The sequence below is a fragment of the Mytilus trossulus genome, chromosome 9 (assembly GCF_036588685.1).
Source record: "Mytilus trossulus isolate FHL-02 chromosome 9, PNRI_Mtr1.1.1.hap1, whole genome shotgun sequence".
In the NCBI taxonomy this organism is placed as follows: Eukaryota; Metazoa; Mollusca; class Bivalvia; order Mytilida; family Mytilidae; genus Mytilus; species Mytilus trossulus.
Window position 1 is genome coordinate 74,374,793 of NC_086381.1, and position 19,921 is coordinate 74,394,713.

At 32.7% G+C, this 19,921-nt stretch overlaps 1 protein-coding gene across 1 annotated transcript; it reads right to left on the reverse strand.

Moving 5' to 3' along the window:
• Positions 1 to 245: 245 nt before the first annotated feature.
• On the reverse strand, positions 246 to 19,260 carry LOC134683407 (cryptochrome-2-like). Its single transcript, XM_063542689.1, has 11 exons — positions 19,148 to 19,260; positions 14,742 to 14,956; positions 14,362 to 14,556; positions 11,878 to 11,981; positions 10,076 to 10,230; positions 8,783 to 8,929; positions 7,479 to 7,643; positions 7,078 to 7,218; positions 6,117 to 6,268; positions 2,796 to 2,998; positions 246 to 461 (listed from the first exon to the last, which is right to left on the reverse strand). Exons 2-11 carry the CDS (start codon positions 14,954 to 14,956, stop codon positions 349 to 351), a joined length of 1,590 nt encoding a protein of 529 aa, XP_063398759.1. The 5' UTR covers positions 19,148 to 19,260; the 3' UTR covers positions 246 to 348.
• Between the last annotated feature and the right edge of the window lie 661 nt (positions 19,261 to 19,921).

A 19,921-nucleotide genomic window follows, 5' to 3' on the forward strand; every position in this document is an offset into this window, starting at 1 on the left:
TATCAACCTTCCTTTTGTGGTCATAAACCTTGTGTTAAAATTTCATAGATTTCTAATTTTACTAAAGTAAGAGTGCGAAAACTAAAAGTATTTGGACAACGACGACGCCAACGTGATAGCAATATACGACGAAATTTTTTTCAATTTTTGCGGTCGTATAAAAAAGCAATGAACTTCAACTTGGTATTACTAAATTCTTACACAGCCCTTTCCTCACCGTATGCTTAACAAACCAATGCTTGATGCTGGCCTGCACAATTTATTATTGACATCATTTCTAAATGTCTTTTCAAAGTTTAATGTTATTGAGGTAGTTATGGCCTTAATAAGTCTTCCATCATTTTAACATTATTTTGACTTCTTGACAAAGTCTGTTATTTTAGAGTTTTTTCCTTCTGTTTTTCTTCTTTTCTTTGGAGTTCCATCCTCGCTGCCTTTAGTCTTTCTCTTCTCAGTAATACCTAAAACGAAAAAAAAAAAAAATCATAACCAGATGCTCCGCAGGGCGTAGCTTTATACGACTGCAGAGGTTGAACCCTGAACGGTTGGGGCAAGTATGGACACAACATTCAAGCTGGATTCTGCTCTAAATTTGGATTGTGATTGAATAGTTGACACAGCATAGGTTTCTGACACAGAATGAATGTATTCAAATGAACTTAAAAGTTTGTTTTCTCTTAGAGCAATTCACTATGCTGTTGAATATTAATCCTCTCAAAAAAATGTTTGAAGAAATTTTCTTTTTATTTATGAAATTTCAAATGAGAAAAATTGAACCCAATTTTTTATTCACATCCCCCTTTCCCTTATTCCAAAACTAATTTCAATTAAAATATTCTAATGGAGTTTGCAACAATTACTACTCATTTAAATACATCATAAAATATTAAGATGTAAAAAAACTGCTTGTTATCACTGAATGGTAAAGATTATTTAAATTTATCATTTGGTAGTAAAAAGTGAATATACATTGTATATTGTATATAACAAAGATTTAAGTTGATTCTGGACAAAGAAAGATAACTCACATTAAAAAAAATTCATGCAGATATTTCTTGCTTACTATACTGGACAAAGAAAGATAACTCTTAATTAAAAAAAAATTTGCTATTTCACAATATTGTGAAATTAGATATTTCTTGCCATTGCACAATACTGTGCAATTGAAAAGACTTGCTATTGCACAATACTTAATATAATAATTTTAGATCCTGATTTGGACCAACTTGAAAACTGGGCCCATAATCAAAAATCTAAGTACATGTTTAGATTCAGCATATCAAAGAGGCCCAAGAATTTAATTTTTGTTAAAATCAAACTTAGTTTAATTTTGGACCCTTTGCACTTTAATTTAGACCAATTTTAAAACTGGACCAAAAATTAAGAATCTACATACACAGTTAGATCTGTCATATCAAAGAACCACAATTATTCAATTTTTGATGAATTCAAACAATGTTTAATTTTGGACCTCAATTTGGGCCAACTTGAAAACTGGGCCAATAATCAAAAATCTAAGTACATTTTTAGATTCAGCATATCAAAGAACCCCAAGGTTTCAATTTTTGTTAAAATCAAACTAAGTTTAATTTTGGACCCTTTGGACCTTACTGTAGACCAATTTGAAAACGGGACCAAAAATTAAGAATCTACATACACAGTTAGATTCGGCATATTAAAGAACCCCAATTATTCAATTTTGATGAAATCAAACAAAGTTTAATTTTGGACCCTTTGGGCCCCTTTTTCCTTAACTGTTGGGACCGAAACTCCCAAAATCAAAACCAACCTTCCTTTTATAGTCATAAACCTTGTGTTTAAATTTCATAGATTTCTATTTACTTATACTAACGCTATGGTGCGAAAACCAAGAAAAATGCTTATTTGGGTCCCTTTTTGGCCCCTAATTCCTAAACTGTTGGGACCGAAACTCCCAAAATCAATACCAACCTTCCTTTTGTGGTCATAAACATTATGTTTAAATTTCATTGATTTCTATTTCCTTTAACTAAAGTTATTGTGCGAAAACCAAGAATAATGCTTATTTGGGCCCTTTTTTGGCCCCTAATTCCTAAACTGTTGAAACCAAAACTCCCAAAATCAATCCCAACCTTTCTTTTGTGGTCATAAACCTTGTGTCAAAATTTCATAGATTTCTATTAACTTAAACTAAAGTTATATTGCGAAAACCAAGAAAATGCTTATTTGGGCCCTTTTTGGCCCCTAATTCCTAAAATGTTGGGACCAAAACTCCCAAAATCAATACCAGCCTTCCTTTTATGGTCATACACCTTGTGTTAAAATTTCATAGATTTCTATTCACTTTCACTAAAGTTAGAGTGCGAAAACAAAAAGTATTCGGACGACGACGACGACGACGACAACGACGACGCCAACGTGATAGCAATATACGACGAAAATTTTTTCAAAATTTGCAGTCATATAAAAAAAGTACTTGTGATAGCAAAACTGTTCTCTGACAGATATGGACCAGTGATGATCGACCACAATTTGTTGAAGATCTCAGAACAATTTGATCATCTCTTGCTAACCACACTTTTAAATCTTATTTAAGTGTACATTATATTATGGTATACAATTGCTCATTGCTGAAGGCCATACAGTGCCCTGATTTTGATTATTATATCTTTGATGGACAGTTGTCCAAATGGGAATCATATAACATATATCGTTCTCTACATATATTTGACAAACTTTGAAATAAGCAAATTGAATCCAGCAGTCAGAAAAAAATTGTGTGAGAAAGAAAGATATATTTGGTTAACTTAAATTACCTTTACTACTGCCCTCTTTCCTTTTTTTGTATGCCTCAGCCATTCGTTTTATGTTTTTCTCCCTCACTTTATCATGTTCAACTACACGTTTAGGATAGTCTTTCCCAATAATACATCCTGCTTTCTCTTGGACTTTCAATGGTGCTGTCCATGGCTCATAAATGTACTGTGTGGGGAAATTCTTCAATTGTGGTAAATACTTTCTGTAAAATACAAGAGGTTAAGAGATATTTGTTCTAAAAGGTCTCTTATCGGGACCTTTTATAGCTGACTATGCAGTATGGGCTTTGCTCATTGTTGAAGGCTGTACGGTGACCTATAGTTGTTAATGTTTGTGTCATTTTGGTCTTTTGTGGATAGTTGTCTCATTGGCAATCATACCACATCTTCTTTTTTATATTTGCACATTTCTTTCTATGTATTGAGACGGTTACAAAATACAATAAAATTTAATGGAAATCAAGTTAAAGGGTATAGAGAAAATACATGACAAAATCACTTACCAAAAAGAAAAACTAGAGGCTCTCAAGAGACTGTGTCGCTCACCTTGGTCTATGTGCATATTAAACAATGGACCCAGATAAATTCATAACAAAATTGTGTTTTGATGATGGTGATGTGTTTGTAGATATTACTTTACTGAAAATTCTTGATGCTACAATTATCTCTATCTATAATGAACTTGGCCCAGTAATTACAGTGGAAAATATTTTCTAAAAATCTACAAAAATTTATGAAAAATGTAAAAAATTGACTATAGAGGGCAATAACTCCTAAAGGGGTCAACTGACCATTTCGGTAGTGTTGACTTATTGGTAAATCTTACTTTGCTGAACATTATTGGTGTTTACTGTTTATCTCTATCTATAATATTATTCAAGATAACTAGATATCATTGAGATGGAAGCCATCTCTGTGGGCCCCGCTGTCAATAACGTGGGGTAAATAAGTTGTATGGATAATCTGATATGAAGCATTATTTGAAGTTATTACATAGTCTCATGTGTGATTTCAATCTAAGATTTTAAGTAAAAACTGATAAATATTCTCATCTTACTTTCATAGTATAATAGTGATATGACTGCATGATGTGAACTAATTGTTGACTACTCTAAGGTAACTCCTGGATATATTGCTGCCCAATTGATATTTGTCACATATTTTTAGAATTATGCCTTCAATATATTATGACCCACCAAGTATAAAGTATGAAATATTAACGGTTCTCGAGAGGTAGAGCGGACACAATTTGTTAAGAACAACGAACGGATGGACAGACCGACAGACTGACCTAAGACCTAGGATGCATACATTATGACACATTCTCTGGTGTTGGTTTATATATATGTTAAGTTGAAAATGTTTGTCAAGTATAAAGTATGAAATAATAACAGCTGTCCTCTCAAAATATAGTGTGGATCAAATTTGTTAGCGATGGACAGACCAACAGACAGACAGACCTTTGACCTAGGAAGTGGTACATACATCATGACACACCCTCTGTTGTTGGTTAAAATGGATGTCAAGTATAATATTTGAAATCATAATGGTTCTCAAGATATAGAGCGGACACAATCTTCACAACAGGACACAGGATTGTCAACTGAAACCAAAGTTTTTTTGACGTTGACCTTTGACCTAAGACGTTGTACATACATCATGACACGCCCTCTGGTGGTGGTTAAAATGGATGTCAAGTATAAACTTTGAAATCATAATGGTTATCTAGATATAAAGTGGACACGATCTTCACCACAGGACACGGGGTTGTCAACTCTAAACCAAAGTTTTTGACCTTGACCTTTGACCTAGGAAGTTGTACATACATCATGACACACCCTCTGGTGTTGGTTAAAATGGATGTCAAGTATAATATTTGAAATCATAATGGTTCTCAAGATATAGAGCGGACACAATCTTCACCACAGGTCACAGGATTGTCAACTGAAACCAAAGTTTTTTTGACGTTGAACTTTGACCTAGGAAGTTGTACATACATCATGACACGCCCTCTGGTGGTGGTTAAAATGGATGTCAAGTATAAACTTTGAAATCATAACGGTTATCTAGATATGGAGCGGACACAATCCCACAGGACACTGGGTTGTCAACTCTAAACCTAAGTTTTTTTGATGTTGACCTTTGACCTAGGAAGTTGTACATACATCATGAAACGCCCTCTGGTGGTGGTTAAAATGGATGTCAAGTATAAACTTTGAAATCATAACGATTATCTAGATATGGAGCGGACACAATCCCACAGGACACGGGGTTGTCAACTCTAAACCAAAGTTTTTGACCTTGACCTTTGACCTAGGAAGTTGTACATACATCATGACACGCCCTCTGGTGGTTGTTAAAATGGATGTCAAGTATAAACTTTGAAATCATAATGGTTATCTAGATATGGAGCGGACACGATCTACACCACAGGACACAGGGTTGTCAACTAAAACCAAAGTTTTTGACCTTGACCTTTGACCTAGAAAGTTGTACATACAACATGACACACCCTCTGGTGTTGGTTGATAATCATGTTCAGTATTAAGTATGAGATCATAATGGTTCTCTAGATATGGAGCGGACACGAAAGTGTTACGGACGGACGGACAGACGGACGGACAGACGGACGGACGGACAGACTGATCACTATAGGGCGACCCGACTTTTAGTCGGGGCCCTAATAACCCAAAACAGCAAAATTTCCTTTAAATTACCAATTCAGAGGCAGCAACCCAACAACTGGTTGTGTGATTCATCTGAAATTTAGGGCAGATAGATCTTGACCTGATAAACAATTTAACCCTTTGACAGATTTGCTCTAAATGCTTTGGTTTTTGAGTTATAAGCCAAAAACTGCATTTTACCCCTATGTTCCATTTTTAGCCATGGCGGCCATCTTGGTTGGTTGACTGGGTCACCAGCCACAATTTTCAAACTAGATACCCCAATGATGATTGTGGCCAAGTTTGGTGTAATTTGGCCCACTTGTTTCAGAGGACAAGATTTTCGGACGATGCCGGACGCCGTACGCAAACTGATGAGAAAAGCTCACTTGGCCCTTTGGGCCAGGTGAGCTAATAACCAAAAACCAAGATATGGTCCTTTAAATGCTGTTATAACTTTCAACAGGTAATTATGGCCATAGCAATGAGGAGAGATCCAGTACTGGGAGGTAAATTAGTAACACCATATAAAAATTCTGTCCTTGAAAGTTTTTATTGCATTTTAAATCCAAAAGGCAAATGAATTCATTTTATTTATATTTTTCATTTCAAACAAAGACACTGTGTATCAATTTGCATCATGATAGAATTTTACCTGATATAATTTCCATCCTTATCAGTTTTCTTGCCGAAAACTATAGGACTATACACTCTGAAGTACTGGTGGAAGAATGCTGAGGCAGACAGCCACATCCAATTACCAGCATTCAGACACCAATCAGCATCTAACAACCATTCCTCAAATACCTGCAAAAAAATCCAAATACAGTGTAACCTGCCTAATCCAACACCTGAGTATTCCAACATCCTGCTTTAACCGACACATTTGCATGGTCCCAAAGTATATCTATCTTTGCAAAAACAACCTGAGTTTTCAGACACCCTGCTTAATCAGACATTTTTTCTTGTCCCCCAGTGTGTCATAAATCACAGGTTACACTGTATCATGATTGATGGGTGCAACTAGTAGAGCAGGAACTGTTTACTCTTCTGAGCTTTTGTTTCACTAGTTTTTTGTACAGTTAATACTGCTTAATTATCAATTTTCTGTTTATAGTTTCTAGACATATGCTTGTCTATTTTTGTTTTCTTTTAACTGAAGTGTGTAAGCCTTTCTCCGCCTTTCTCCAACTTACGATTGTCCATTAAAAGAATCTATTGAAAAATGAGATTTCTTCATATGCTTATTAATTGCTCAAGACAATACATTTACTTTAGAAGTTCCTTAACCTTGCTCTATTGTAAAATAATGAGACCATTTACTTACCTGCCATCTTTTCAAAATGCCCATCGGGGTTTTGCATGCAATATGGCTGCCATAGTCCTAAAAAAACCTTCAAGGGGGGCTTCAAATACATTTTAATGTTGTTTTTTGGCTTCTTCATACTTTCATAATTGTGGACAAAATTGCTCTTTTAAAATTTCAATTTGGGAACCTCCATGAGGGAAATCCCACGAAAATAGTGACAGTTGGCAGGTATAGACCAACTGATAATAAACATCAATATGCAATAGTGACTTGTAAATCAGTACTTATAGATATAGGTGCTACATACATTCATTCCTTCCTCCCAGTGACACCACAGATCTCCTCGTGTCAGGAAACAAGCCACAGCATGTCTGGCTAAGTGATGGATCCAACCTTCAGTCTTCAATTGGATCATAATAGCATCAATAAATGGGTAACCAGTTTTTCCCTAAATTATAAACAACATATTTTTAATTAATGACAAGAATCAGTGATGTAGTATATCAAACATTGCCATACTGCTCTATTAAATGAAAATGAAACTGGCAAAAATTTGAAGCCAATGATTTATCTGGTGGCAACTTTAAATATGACAACCCGGTCCCTCATGAGTTAAAGCAACTCATTTTGTAGTTAGGTTCATGTTTCTCAGACTTTTTATGGCTGTATAAAATCTCAACTTCAAATTAAAATAATCTTAACACTAACCTCTCTCCATGCATTTAAATATTCTTTATTATCATCCCAGTCGACCTGTGTACAGATCGGATTCCCTTCCATCTTGTCAAAGTTTGGTGACACAGAGGCAATGACATAATAAAACTCCCTCCAGAATAATTGTCCTAATAATGATGTTGGAGGCTGAGTGTGATTCTGAAAAAAATATATTTTTATGATCCTTTAATTCTTAATTCTTTTATTCTCTATCCTACAATTCAAAACATGATGTTTCAAGATGATATTCTTTCGCATTGACCAATATCATTTGAGGCATAAATTTAGTCGAAATAAGTGTAGTTTTAGGTTCCGGTCCTCCATCATAGGTTTCAGGATATCCATAAATCATTGAGGACCACCTAAAATATTTCAGTAACTCCATAGTTTGATTTCAGAATATTATTAAATCATTCAGAACCTCCATAAATTGAATTCAGAATATTCTCAATAAAACAACAGAATCAGTCCTTACATTGTTTATCTAATCATACAGAAGATATTATTTGTGAAATATTGGTATTATGTAATCATTGGTTTCTGATATTTGGTAAGAAACAAAACTTGAGGAAGAAGCTTGGTCCACTGTAAGCAGTTATCAGGTTCAAACTAATTTACTGTTCATAAATATTCTAATCTAGGTACATCATTAAAAAAGATACTCGACTCATCATTCATCTCAACTCTGCTCATTGTTTAACAGATACCTGGACATTTCCTAGTCTCTTTATTCCAACACTTATTTAGTATGTGTCTCAATCTTATTCCAACAGTTATTAAGTACTTGTCTCAATCTTATTCCAACAGTTATTTAGTACTTGTCTCAATCTTATTCCAACAGTTATTTAGTACTTGTCTCAATCTTATTCCAACAGTTATTTAGTACTTGTCTCAATCTTATTCCAACAGTTATTAAGTACTTGTCTCAATCTTATTCCAACAGTTATTTAGTACTTGTCTCAATCTTATTCCAACAGTTATTTAGTACTTGTCTCAATCTTATTCCAACAGTTATTTAGTACTTGTCTCAATCTTATTCCAACAGTTATTTAGTACTTGTCTCAATCTTATTCCAACAGTTATTAAGTACTTGTCTCAATCTTATTCCAACAGTTATTTAGTACTTGTCTCAATCTTATTCCAACAGTTATTTAGTACTTGTCTCAATCCAGTTAGTATAAACAATTAACTGGTCCAAGCTTCATTTCCTGTTGTTCATCTTCAAATTTACCTAGTCAAAATCAAGTTCATTATTGATCAGTTTCCATGGATACCAAGCCTTAATTTCTCATGCTCACCTTGTTTTGACGGTAAACATTCTGTACATCATAGTAGAAGGTTCTTGCAGAAACACAGCCAAATTTCAAGTATGGACTTAACACTGTTGTGGATGGTGCCAAGGTGTTAGGTTCTGTTTTAGGCTTTTCAAACTTGCACACCCAATTCTGAAAAATGTAAGAATACTAACATTTTGATTACATTTTTTTTTAAAGTTTGAATATTAAAGGGGCACTAGCTGTCAAATTCATGGTCACCAATTTGACTCAAATTCTCATATTTGATTAATAACAATGTAAAACATTTATCCAATCTATCAAACGTTTAAAATAAACAGTTTACAGAGCATGGGGTAGATGATATGTAGGTTCGTTTCGCGTGTATTTAAATCCAGACGCCATCTAATTAACTATCGATTTGACCTCAGATGACCATATAAGCGATGTAAACACAAATAAAGATATGAATAGGTTAAACCAGCACGTGCAATTGGATTTTTATAGGTCTGTTTGATTTGAATTTATAGATTAAAAATATAAGTTTCTCATTGTTTTTAACCGTATAAGAATGATTTATGTTGATCGAATTGGTAATCAAATGATTTACCGTAGTTTCACTTTCATTGTTGACATTTTTTTTCTTTAAATAACCAGTTCACGTACAATGCATGCGTTGTCAGTCTCTATCTAGGGGGTTAAATTAAGTTCACATGAATACCGGTTAGAATGATGATGACGTTTTTACTTGCAAGTGAATCAGTCAAATATTATGTATAATCGCTTATTTCAACAAAATTAAAGCAAATTGATTGCTATAAGCAAATTATTATTTCATTATTCCAATTTAATTAATGATTAATCTAAAAAAAAATATACTTTATTTTTTTATATATATCGTAGCTAGTGCTCCTTTAAAAGTGATAGTGGTTGATAGCCAATTTTTGGCCTAAGAAAATGAAGCTTTGATCACTACATCAAATTTGCATATACTGCAGGCAAATGCATACAACCAAAATTATCACATAATTGAACAAGATCTTTTATATGCTATGATGTCATAATACTATAAAGTGGGAAAATGGTTTTTTTCTACTAATTTCAAACCCTCAAATAAAAAAAAAAAAACACTTAAATATAAAAATTGCCAAAAAAAACCCACTTTTACAATACTGAAATTAAACAGGTTTGTGTGGTTGTTGCAAAGTGGGTTGTTGTTAGCTTAGCTTTTTCAGAGGCAAGCATGTCATGTATTTCCAAAAAAGAATTGTTTCACAGCAAGATACAAATAAAATATATAATAAATAGTAGTAGTACTGTTTTTTTCATCATAGTATCCAGTCTTTTCAGACCCTCTGTTTCACCGCCAGGAAACAGTAGGGGTCCACATTCAGAATCATCCTTTCCGAGGTCAGTCATGGTTGGTACACCATACTCTTTATCATGATTGGCTGCTATTTTGGTCTTTATTTCTAAGTAATAAAAAAAAATACATGTAGTTATAATAAATATGTGGAGGAGAATCTGCTTACTGTTCCAGCAACCTTAGAACACTCCAGTTAGTTGGGGTTCATGTAGCTCAGTCTTTGATTTTCTATGTTGTGTGTTGTGTGTTGTGTGTTGTGTGTTGTGTGTTGTGTGTTGTGAGCTGTTGTTTGTCTGTTTGTTCTTTTTAGCCATGGTGTTGTCAGTTTGTTTTTCAACTTATGGGTTTTGGTATGTTTTGCCTCTCTTTTGTGGTTTAAATATAAGATGAATTGAAAATTGAAGATTCAGAAAAATGACAAAGATACTTTGCTCTTACTGTATTAGAGGGACATAAAATTAGAGGAAAAGGAAGATCTATTTATTTTAAAGTCAGCTTATTATGTCATGAATAAGGCAGTATTATAGAAGGTCCTGCTAAATTTATGAAAAAATCAAAAGAAAGTTTCAATATATATCTGCAAATGATTTTTTTTGATACATCAGGTAACATTCATACCATATCCATTCTTTTTAATCTGTTATACCTGTATTTATAATTATTTGTTACACATATTGACAGTGACATACATACTGGATAAAAACCCTCAGCCTCTTTTTTATTTCCAGTGGTGTTTAGACAAAAGGGCAAAATAATAAGCATGTAGAAGGAAGCCTATTAAATATATATGGCAAAGGTCTTGAATTTATTTGTTTTATTTCTATTATGAACATTAGTTAAAAATATTTTTTCTGATTCTTTCCGGATTTATACAAATCATTAATTTCTGTTTGATCAATTTTAATACATGTACACCACACACTGATGAGGGTCTCCACACACCACACACTGATGAGGGTCTCCACACACCACACACTGATGAGGGTCACCACACACCACACACTGATGAGGGTCTCGACACACCACACACTGATGAGGGTCTCGACACACCACACACTGATGAGGGTCTCGACACCACACACTGATGAGGGTCTCCACACACCACACACTGATGAGGGTCTCCACACACCACACACTGATGAGGGTCTCCACACACCACACACTGATGAGGGTCTCGACAAGGGTCCTTCATTTCTTTATTCTATAAATTTTTGGTTCATTTTTCTCTATCTTTATTTATTTTCTCATTATTCTCTATTCTTTAAATTTTTTGCCTATTTTTCTCTATTCTATAATATTTTAATCCTTTAGTCTGCACTTTTCCCTATTATTCTCTATTCTGTAAACCAAATCCAGACCATAATATATTAAACATATAACATGAAATTTCCTGTCAAATCTATAATCGGTACAAAGCACTTATCATTTTCCTCTGTATGATATGAGAAACGGATTCTACCACTTCACCCAGTAAATAACAAAATTTATCCACTTATGATAGTTAAACTTTAAAATGCTATGTTAACATCAATATTTTAAATTTGAAAATCAACAATTTTGAGAGGAAAAATATTTTCCAAAGAGGTAGAGCAGTTTCAATTGTTGACCATTTTTCACAATATTTAAAAAAAAAATCACTTATGGACATGATAGAAGTAAGAATATACTTCTTTGACCAGTATGTTTAATGTCATGACAGGGTTATATTTATTTGGAACTGTGAACAAGAGTATAACAGAAAAGATTAATCTACCTTTTGGTCCCTCAACAGGCTTAGGAGGTGCTCCCATTTTAGAGAGAACTGTTTGTAGACGCTGGTAGGTCAATGGAGGATTTCCACCATTAGCTTTGATAACTCTGCAATAAATTCTAATATTTTAGGCAAGCACATTTCAATTACTGTATTACCTAACATGGAATAAAGGAAAAATAACTGAAGGAAAGCAATGTTCTTGTTAACACACTGGTTGGAACATTTTTGGGGGACAAATGATGCATTCAAATGGGGAAATATCGGTGGGAGATTACATTTATCTTTTGTATCTTATGATTCAACCCTTATGAAAAAATACTAAAATTTCAGCTGCAATACCCTTCAAAAAGGCAAGGTTGACCTTTGATAAGTTTGGCTAGTTTCTAGGCCACCATATTGGATTTGATGCTCTTGAAATATCATTTTGTATTGGGTTTAAATACTTTAATCTGAAGAATTTATGTGCACTTTGATAAGCATCAAAATATTCATAAATAAATGTGCAGCAGTTAAAAACATATATGCCAGGGAAGGAATGGGCAAATCCTATAGAGCATTGGACAATTGAAGATCTTTTTATATTTCCACACCCCTGTGTCTACGGTTGAAATTCCAGTCATCAAAGGACATAGAGCAAGAGGTGAAAGAAAAGTGTCTTCCTCATGATCCATTTATATGTGCAATGGGTTACTGTCAATGACTGTGGCTGAGTTGACCAAACTGACATAAGCAAACATAGTTATGTCTATGGTTTCAGATATGGGCAACCACACAGATCAAAAATTATATCAGGTAGTAAAATAGCATCAATCTTAATTGGGAAAGTGTGACATGGATGTACTATCTATTGCTTTGGGGAACAGGGAAATAGTGACAAAGAAATTACATGTAAATAAAAATAAGCCAATAATGAATAATGTTGTGCAGCCCTTTTACTTTTTCAAAATCTGTTTCATTCCAATTTTGAAAACTGGAAATTTAATATATATAATATCTTGTATACCTCAAAAATCTAAATTAACAAAATAGGAAATAAACGAGTGATCAATATTTATCAGATCAATAAAACTGTTTGATATACATTGTACTGCATTTACTTCTAAAATGTTTGCATGACAGGTGACAGATGTGTTTGTATGTTATATATATATCTATATGTAGGATTTTATTTCCTCCTAAATCAATAAAGAATTTTTCAAATGTTTTTATGTAAAAAGGCCATAAAAATATGTATATTCATGATGTTTGAAGGATACCCAAACCATTTATATTACCATAATTTGGTCAATTTTTATCATTTACGAATTTTGGTCCTCATTATGCTCTTTAATTCCATACATTTTTTTATTTGAGCGTCACTGATGAGTCTTGTGTAGACGAAATGTGTGTCTAGCGCAAATACAAAATTCAATTCTAGTATTCTGATGAGTTTATCTGTAATCATGGTAACCATTGTGAACCTTTTTTTCTTTTAACCTTTGATCATATTGATCATGATAACTCGGATTATTGAAGAATTCTGATAATTATTAATGATAATATTCATGATAATTGTCCATCTATTCTGATAATTATTAATGATAATATTCATGATAATTGTCCATCTATTCTGATAATTATTAATGATAATATTCAATAATTGTCCATCTATTCTGCTAATTATTAATGATAATATTCATGATAATTGTCCATCTATTAACTGAAAAGATATACTATTTTCACAAAATTTATAAAAGGCACCTAAGTATCTGACTGTATATCTATATAGCATTATTACATATAAAGGGAGTTAACAGATATATACATATCCCACATACATTCTGTATTAAAAAATAAAAAAGCAAAACAAATGTTTATCCTTTGTAAAGTAATTTTCATATTCACTTCAAAAATCAACATATTTTAACATTTGTTGCTTCCTCACTTAGACATCATCCCAATAGTTTTTGTAACCTGGACAAAGCATATATTTCATAAGGAAACATAAATTGTATTTTCACTCATCTCAATAGGTGTTACAATAAAGAAAATAGAGAAGAGTCAAAATGAATAGAAAAGAGTCAAAATGAATTGAAAATGCATATAGAATATTTTTTGTAGAAAAGAACAAATAAGTGGGATAAGAAAAAAATCTGTAGTCCATGCTATTGAAAAATCACATACAATAATAAATATCAACAGGAGTTCTGAGAAAGGCTTTGTTTTAATTGGGTGGTTGAAAAAGAATCATGTGATAGCTGCCTTTTCGTATATCTAGTTCTAGAGAATTCAGATAACTTTCCCTTCTCAACTACCTCAGTCTGTTGAAAATAAACCTACTATTAGATGATATAACCAATAAGGTGATATTTGAAATGTATATTTAGACAATGTTGTATTGATCCAAGCCATGTAATATTTTTGACAATATCACAGGGACTTTTTTATGAGAGAAAAGGAAAACTGACTATATGAAAACTTAAGTAAACTCCATATAAAACTTACTTATCAGTATCGTACAGAGTATTGGATACACATGTCATTACTTCAACACCAGACTTTTCTGCAAGTGCCTTAACTGCAGCATCTCTGACCTTGGCATAAGGTTCAATGTCAAATTCAAAGGTCAAGTGAGTGGTCTCCCATTGTTTGAACAGTTCAGGAAAAACCTCTCCTGGGGTACCTCTAATAACATGTAACCTGTAAGTAAATGCATAATATAGTCAGTGAATTTTTCTCGAAATATATACTGTTCACAGAACATGCAGAAAGAAATAAAAAATATGCTAAAAAACTTTGATCATGGTGTTATTAGAATTCTTTTGTGTATATATTACTGCACATATTTTTAATAATTTAAATTACAAAATGAATTACACATGTACCTAGAATTGTATTTTTTCAAACTTTGGTCCAAGTTTTGTAGAGTCTGTATCAGGAAGCGCCATCTATTCACACCAACTCTGGCACTACTGGCAAACCATGGATCTAAGATGAAAATTGGTTTAACATCAACAGCATTCTCACAAGCAGCCAGTAAAGCTGGGTTGTCATGGAGACGGAGTCCTTTGCGAAACCAGTGAATTGATCTTTTAGTCATCTGTAATTGAGAAAAATAACTATATACTTACCATATATGGAGGTTCTCAATATGAAGATCAAACTATGAATTGCATAAATATATGGATTTAAATTTGATTAGGTCAATTCTCATTCAAGCCATCCTACTGTTTATGAGCTTACTGTATCGAATAAGCAGGTTAATTTGACAGCTGTAAAATTTTGCAATTTTCATTGAATAAGATATAAAAAAAAATGGCGGTTATTATTTTAGCCGACTCAAAACTTTTATGAATAAATTTGTATATGCCCTTTAAAATTGGCGGAATTTATTTTTGGCAATTTTGTTCTACCTGCGAAAATAAGCTAAAATTTATACCCTGCAAACATGACCAACGCTATGGTAATTTGACAAAAATTGAACCCAACTGACTAATTTGACTGTTATAGTACCAATGGCACACCATGGTTAGCAGTAAACACATAAATTAACAACTAAAGGTTACTGTACAGCCTTCAACAATGATCAAACTTCATGCATATTTTTATATCTAGACATCACAAATATTTGGACTAGGGACTAGGTAGATTACTGTCGATTACTTGGAAAAATGTAATCAATTACAATCGATTACGATTACCGGTCTCACTAATTAGAGACAACAAGCGTCAACAAGCGACAACAAGAATTATTTAAGCGACAACAAGCGACAAGAAAACATATTTTTTTTAATTAAAATTAATCATTGCAATAAATATTGAAAGAATATGCAAAAGAAAATAATTTTAGCGACAAGAAAGTTAAAATTGATAGAAAAAAAATGAAACATTAGTTACAAATACAAATACAAATTTTTATTGGCACAAACACAATTACAATAATTGGCAAAGGCCCATATTACAGTGCATTACAACAATGAATACAGCATACAGTTACTAATATTTAAATATGTTATAATTAAGAAGCTAAAATCTCGTTTCTATACATCAGACATTTATATATATAAGAACTACTTTCAGGACTTTTAAAGAATTACTATTAAAACAACTATTAATATTTAGCTGATTTTCACTACAACATGTAGGAAGTATATTTAATATCTTATTTTTAAAATTAAATCTATAGTTGGAGAAAATTTCACATTTCAGTAAAAAGTGATTTTCATCTTCTACCTCACCTGATTTACATACATTACAAACTCATTCGTCGGTGGCTAAACCTAAATATCGCCCCTTTACAATAGCAAGATTGTGTGCACTCAATCTAATTTTTCACAGAGATGACCTTTATATTAATCTATTACTTAGAACATCAACATAAGAACTACGCTGCTTTGAATTATGAAATTGTTGGTAAAATTTTAGTTTTGATGAATCATGAATTTTTGATGATTGATCCTGTGTGCACTGATCAATCACTCGTTGTTTAATACTTGGTAGATATTGTTTAATAGAAAAGTTTCCCCCAGCTAGGTTTGAAAATCCTAGATTGTTAAAAATAGAATAAAGTTTCTTTGTCTGTAGTGATATCTTCGTCTAAAATGTTATTAGATGGGTCATTATCTATATTATTTTTTAATTGCTGGAAATGTTCCATTATGGTTTTATGGAAACTACTACAGTTATCATCACTTTTGTTTAACTTTTTAAAGAATTGAACAAAATTGTCATGAGGTATGTCCTGAAAGGAGTCAGCATTGTCATGCATTTTATCCAACTTATTTAACATTGCCCAAAATGATTTTGGATTCTTTTCAATATTATCATTTATATCCTTACAAATTTTTTGTTTATACATTTTTTGTTCATGTTTACAAAGTCTTCTGAATTTTGATCTATATGTATAATATAATTTCCTATATTGTCCATTAAGTGGATTTTTATTAACTAGTTTCTCATAGCTTTTAACTGTATTTCTATTTTATCATCTATTATGTATAACAGCCAGTATTACGTTTAATTATTGTATTATGAGATTACTTTTCCTTGTGTTTTAAAACATTATTTATCTAATAATTTGTTTTTTAAAACTCTTTTCGTGCAATATATATTAAGCTCGCAAAATGAATCATTTGTGCATCATTGTCCTGAAAATATTGACACAAATTTTGAAATACAAAGAACTGAAATCAAACAAGAGGAAAAGAAAAATGAAATGTGAATGTTTTCTTCTTTTTATTTGTTTATTGCCTCATTAAACGATATTTATCATGTTTATGCATATTGATTAAAGATGAAAGGAGATTAATGACAATCTTGAGTTTTCAACAGGTGTTCACTATTTACAATGATTGTATATTCTGGCGCGTGTAATTGTATTGTCTGACGCGTGTACAAAGTTGAAGGTGTTAATTGGATGTTATTGTAGCAATAAAACAGGGGACACGCGCGTCGTTAGTCTCATTTGATGATCCACATTGTGTGTACTGTTATTACAAGAACGCAAAACAAATTTTATCAGACTTATTTGGGGATAACGGTCTGATAGAAGCAGATACGACGGTAGATTTTTCCACTAAGGTTACTGATATTGAAAGAAAATATGAAGACCTCGTTGGTCCATATCTTACGCAAAAAGTTATTCCTACTATAAGGGATTACGTGTACAATGCTCGAAAAACAGAGTCGAGAATTCCATTGCAATGGAAAAACAATAATTGTGAATCAATCAATCACATCTTGAATCTAAATCAAGATTGGAAGCCTGAGAAACTTCCAGAGTTAATTAATAAAATTCACAAAGAAATAAAGTTGCAAGAAAGTCTTGTCAATGGCGCACTTTATGGACATGGAGACTTTGAGCTAAGCTCCTCAGTAAGCCATTTTCAATGCACAAAAGCTCTATGGCAGATTAAATTGGAGAAAGAAAAGGCTTTTGCATTGCAAAATTTCTTGACTCATGGGAGAAAGTTAAACGCAATCCCAGAGTCCACCACTTCAACAGATGGTGGGCTGACAATCCCCAAAACAAGTGCATGTGCACGAAAACCTTGCCAAGGGAAACGTATTAAAAATGCTAAAACTACAACTTAAAAAAGGCCAGAAATACAGTGAACCTTAGTGGTAAAAATCTACGGCTTATCAAAATGGGACCACCATGTACAAAATGTATAAATATTATGTTAGATAGGATTGTACATATTACTATATAATGACTAAAAATAATTAATTTTTTTATTTTTTTTTAAATATATGGACCCCAAGGTAGAACCACGTCCTCTTCGTGGGGTCTGGAAACACGCTTAAATAATAAAGATGGCAAAGCGTGGCTGAGAGTTCTACAAATAAAGCATCCAATTGACATAACAAGAGTACACTTAGAGCATAGTATTAAGCAAATGAATCAAAATATTATATTCCATTATACCCGCTCCATTTATATCTCCATTCGTTTGTTCATACTTTGATTTTGATGAAAACAGAAACATACATTATCTTATACATATTCTTCATATTTAAAAATAAAAAAAAGAAGCTCAATCTCTTTCTTCTTCACAAATGTTTAATTTCTTCATCTACCAATATACTAATATAAACTTCACAATCTCTTTCTTCCTCACAAATGTTTCATTTCTTCGTCTATCTATATAATAAAACATTTTAATTAGACATATCTGTTCGTATATTTAAAAAAAAAACATAACATACAAATTTCTTTACATCTAATAAAAAAAAAATGTTTTCTTGTCACTAAATAGTCTTCTTGTCGTTTGTTGTCGCTAAAATAATTCTTGTTGTCGCTTCTTGACGCTTGTTGTCGCTTATTTAGTGAGACCCACGATTACAGATTAAGATTACCCCATCCCTGACTAGGGTACATGTATAACTCTGTTATAGACTAAAGAGTATATATACTTGCCGTAGCATTTGTAGACTCTGTACATGTGAAATGCATCACCTGAAACTTATACACCTTACAACTTACAACACAGCACAAATGCACACTTATGTCTAATTTGTTAAACCAACTTTTCAGTCTTATGTCTTATACTTTCTTTTGGAGTGTGGACTGGTGCTATAGGAGTAAAGGCTACGGTTCGAGGTAAAGTAGGTTGCAATTATAAACCTAATAGTGATTGATATGTGATTTCGAGGGCGTCCAAAATAAAAACATCGCTCTGGATATCCCATATACCATTGTATACAGATATAATTTAGAGATTTCCATAAGTTTATCCATCAACTCCGACGATAATGATCTTTTGTACAACAAATTTGCTTTAAATATAACCTTTTTGTTTCGTCTATTAGTCTACGACGTGATGTATCTTCTTGTAAACACACCAAACTACACCACAGTGTTCAACCACAAACAAAATACGTTGCGTAACACAAAATATGGCGCGCAAAAATTATATATAATGAGCGAAGACGGAGTGACTAGGTACGAATTCCGTTAATGTAAAGTGTGAAAACTTAACTGGACCCCTGCTGTTGTTTCAATCTTATCTACAAAAAGAAGTGTCGAAGTATCAATCAGCGGGTGGCCAGTTAATGTGAAAACCGGCTTTAAAAATGGGCAATAGCATAGGCGGGTCCTAAGGGGCCCTCCCTCCCCCTTTTTCGTGGGAAAATTTTGATTATATAGGTAATCACTGAAGTATGACTTGAGCGGGCCCAATTGGGTCAGTCAGCGCCCCCCATGTAGTGAAAAGAAAGTTCTGGATTCGCCACTGAGTGATTAGCATAGGCACTTGTGATGTTTCAGATTTTTTTCCTCATTATTTATACCATTATACACAGGCACTTGTCTCGGAATATATTTTTTTTCATATGTACTTAATAGTGCTATATTAGGTGAATGTATAAGCAATTTCTTTATGATCTGTTGTTTTACAGTCTCCGGTTGTAATACATTCATATGGTTTTTATGGATTAGATGGATTTAGGCTGTGAATACATTTCCATAGTGTTATAGAATCTTTTGAGTCTTCAAGTTATCATATCATTATATTGAATACTTCTGTTTAGATGTATCAATGCTATTTTTTGTTCTGTTTCGCGG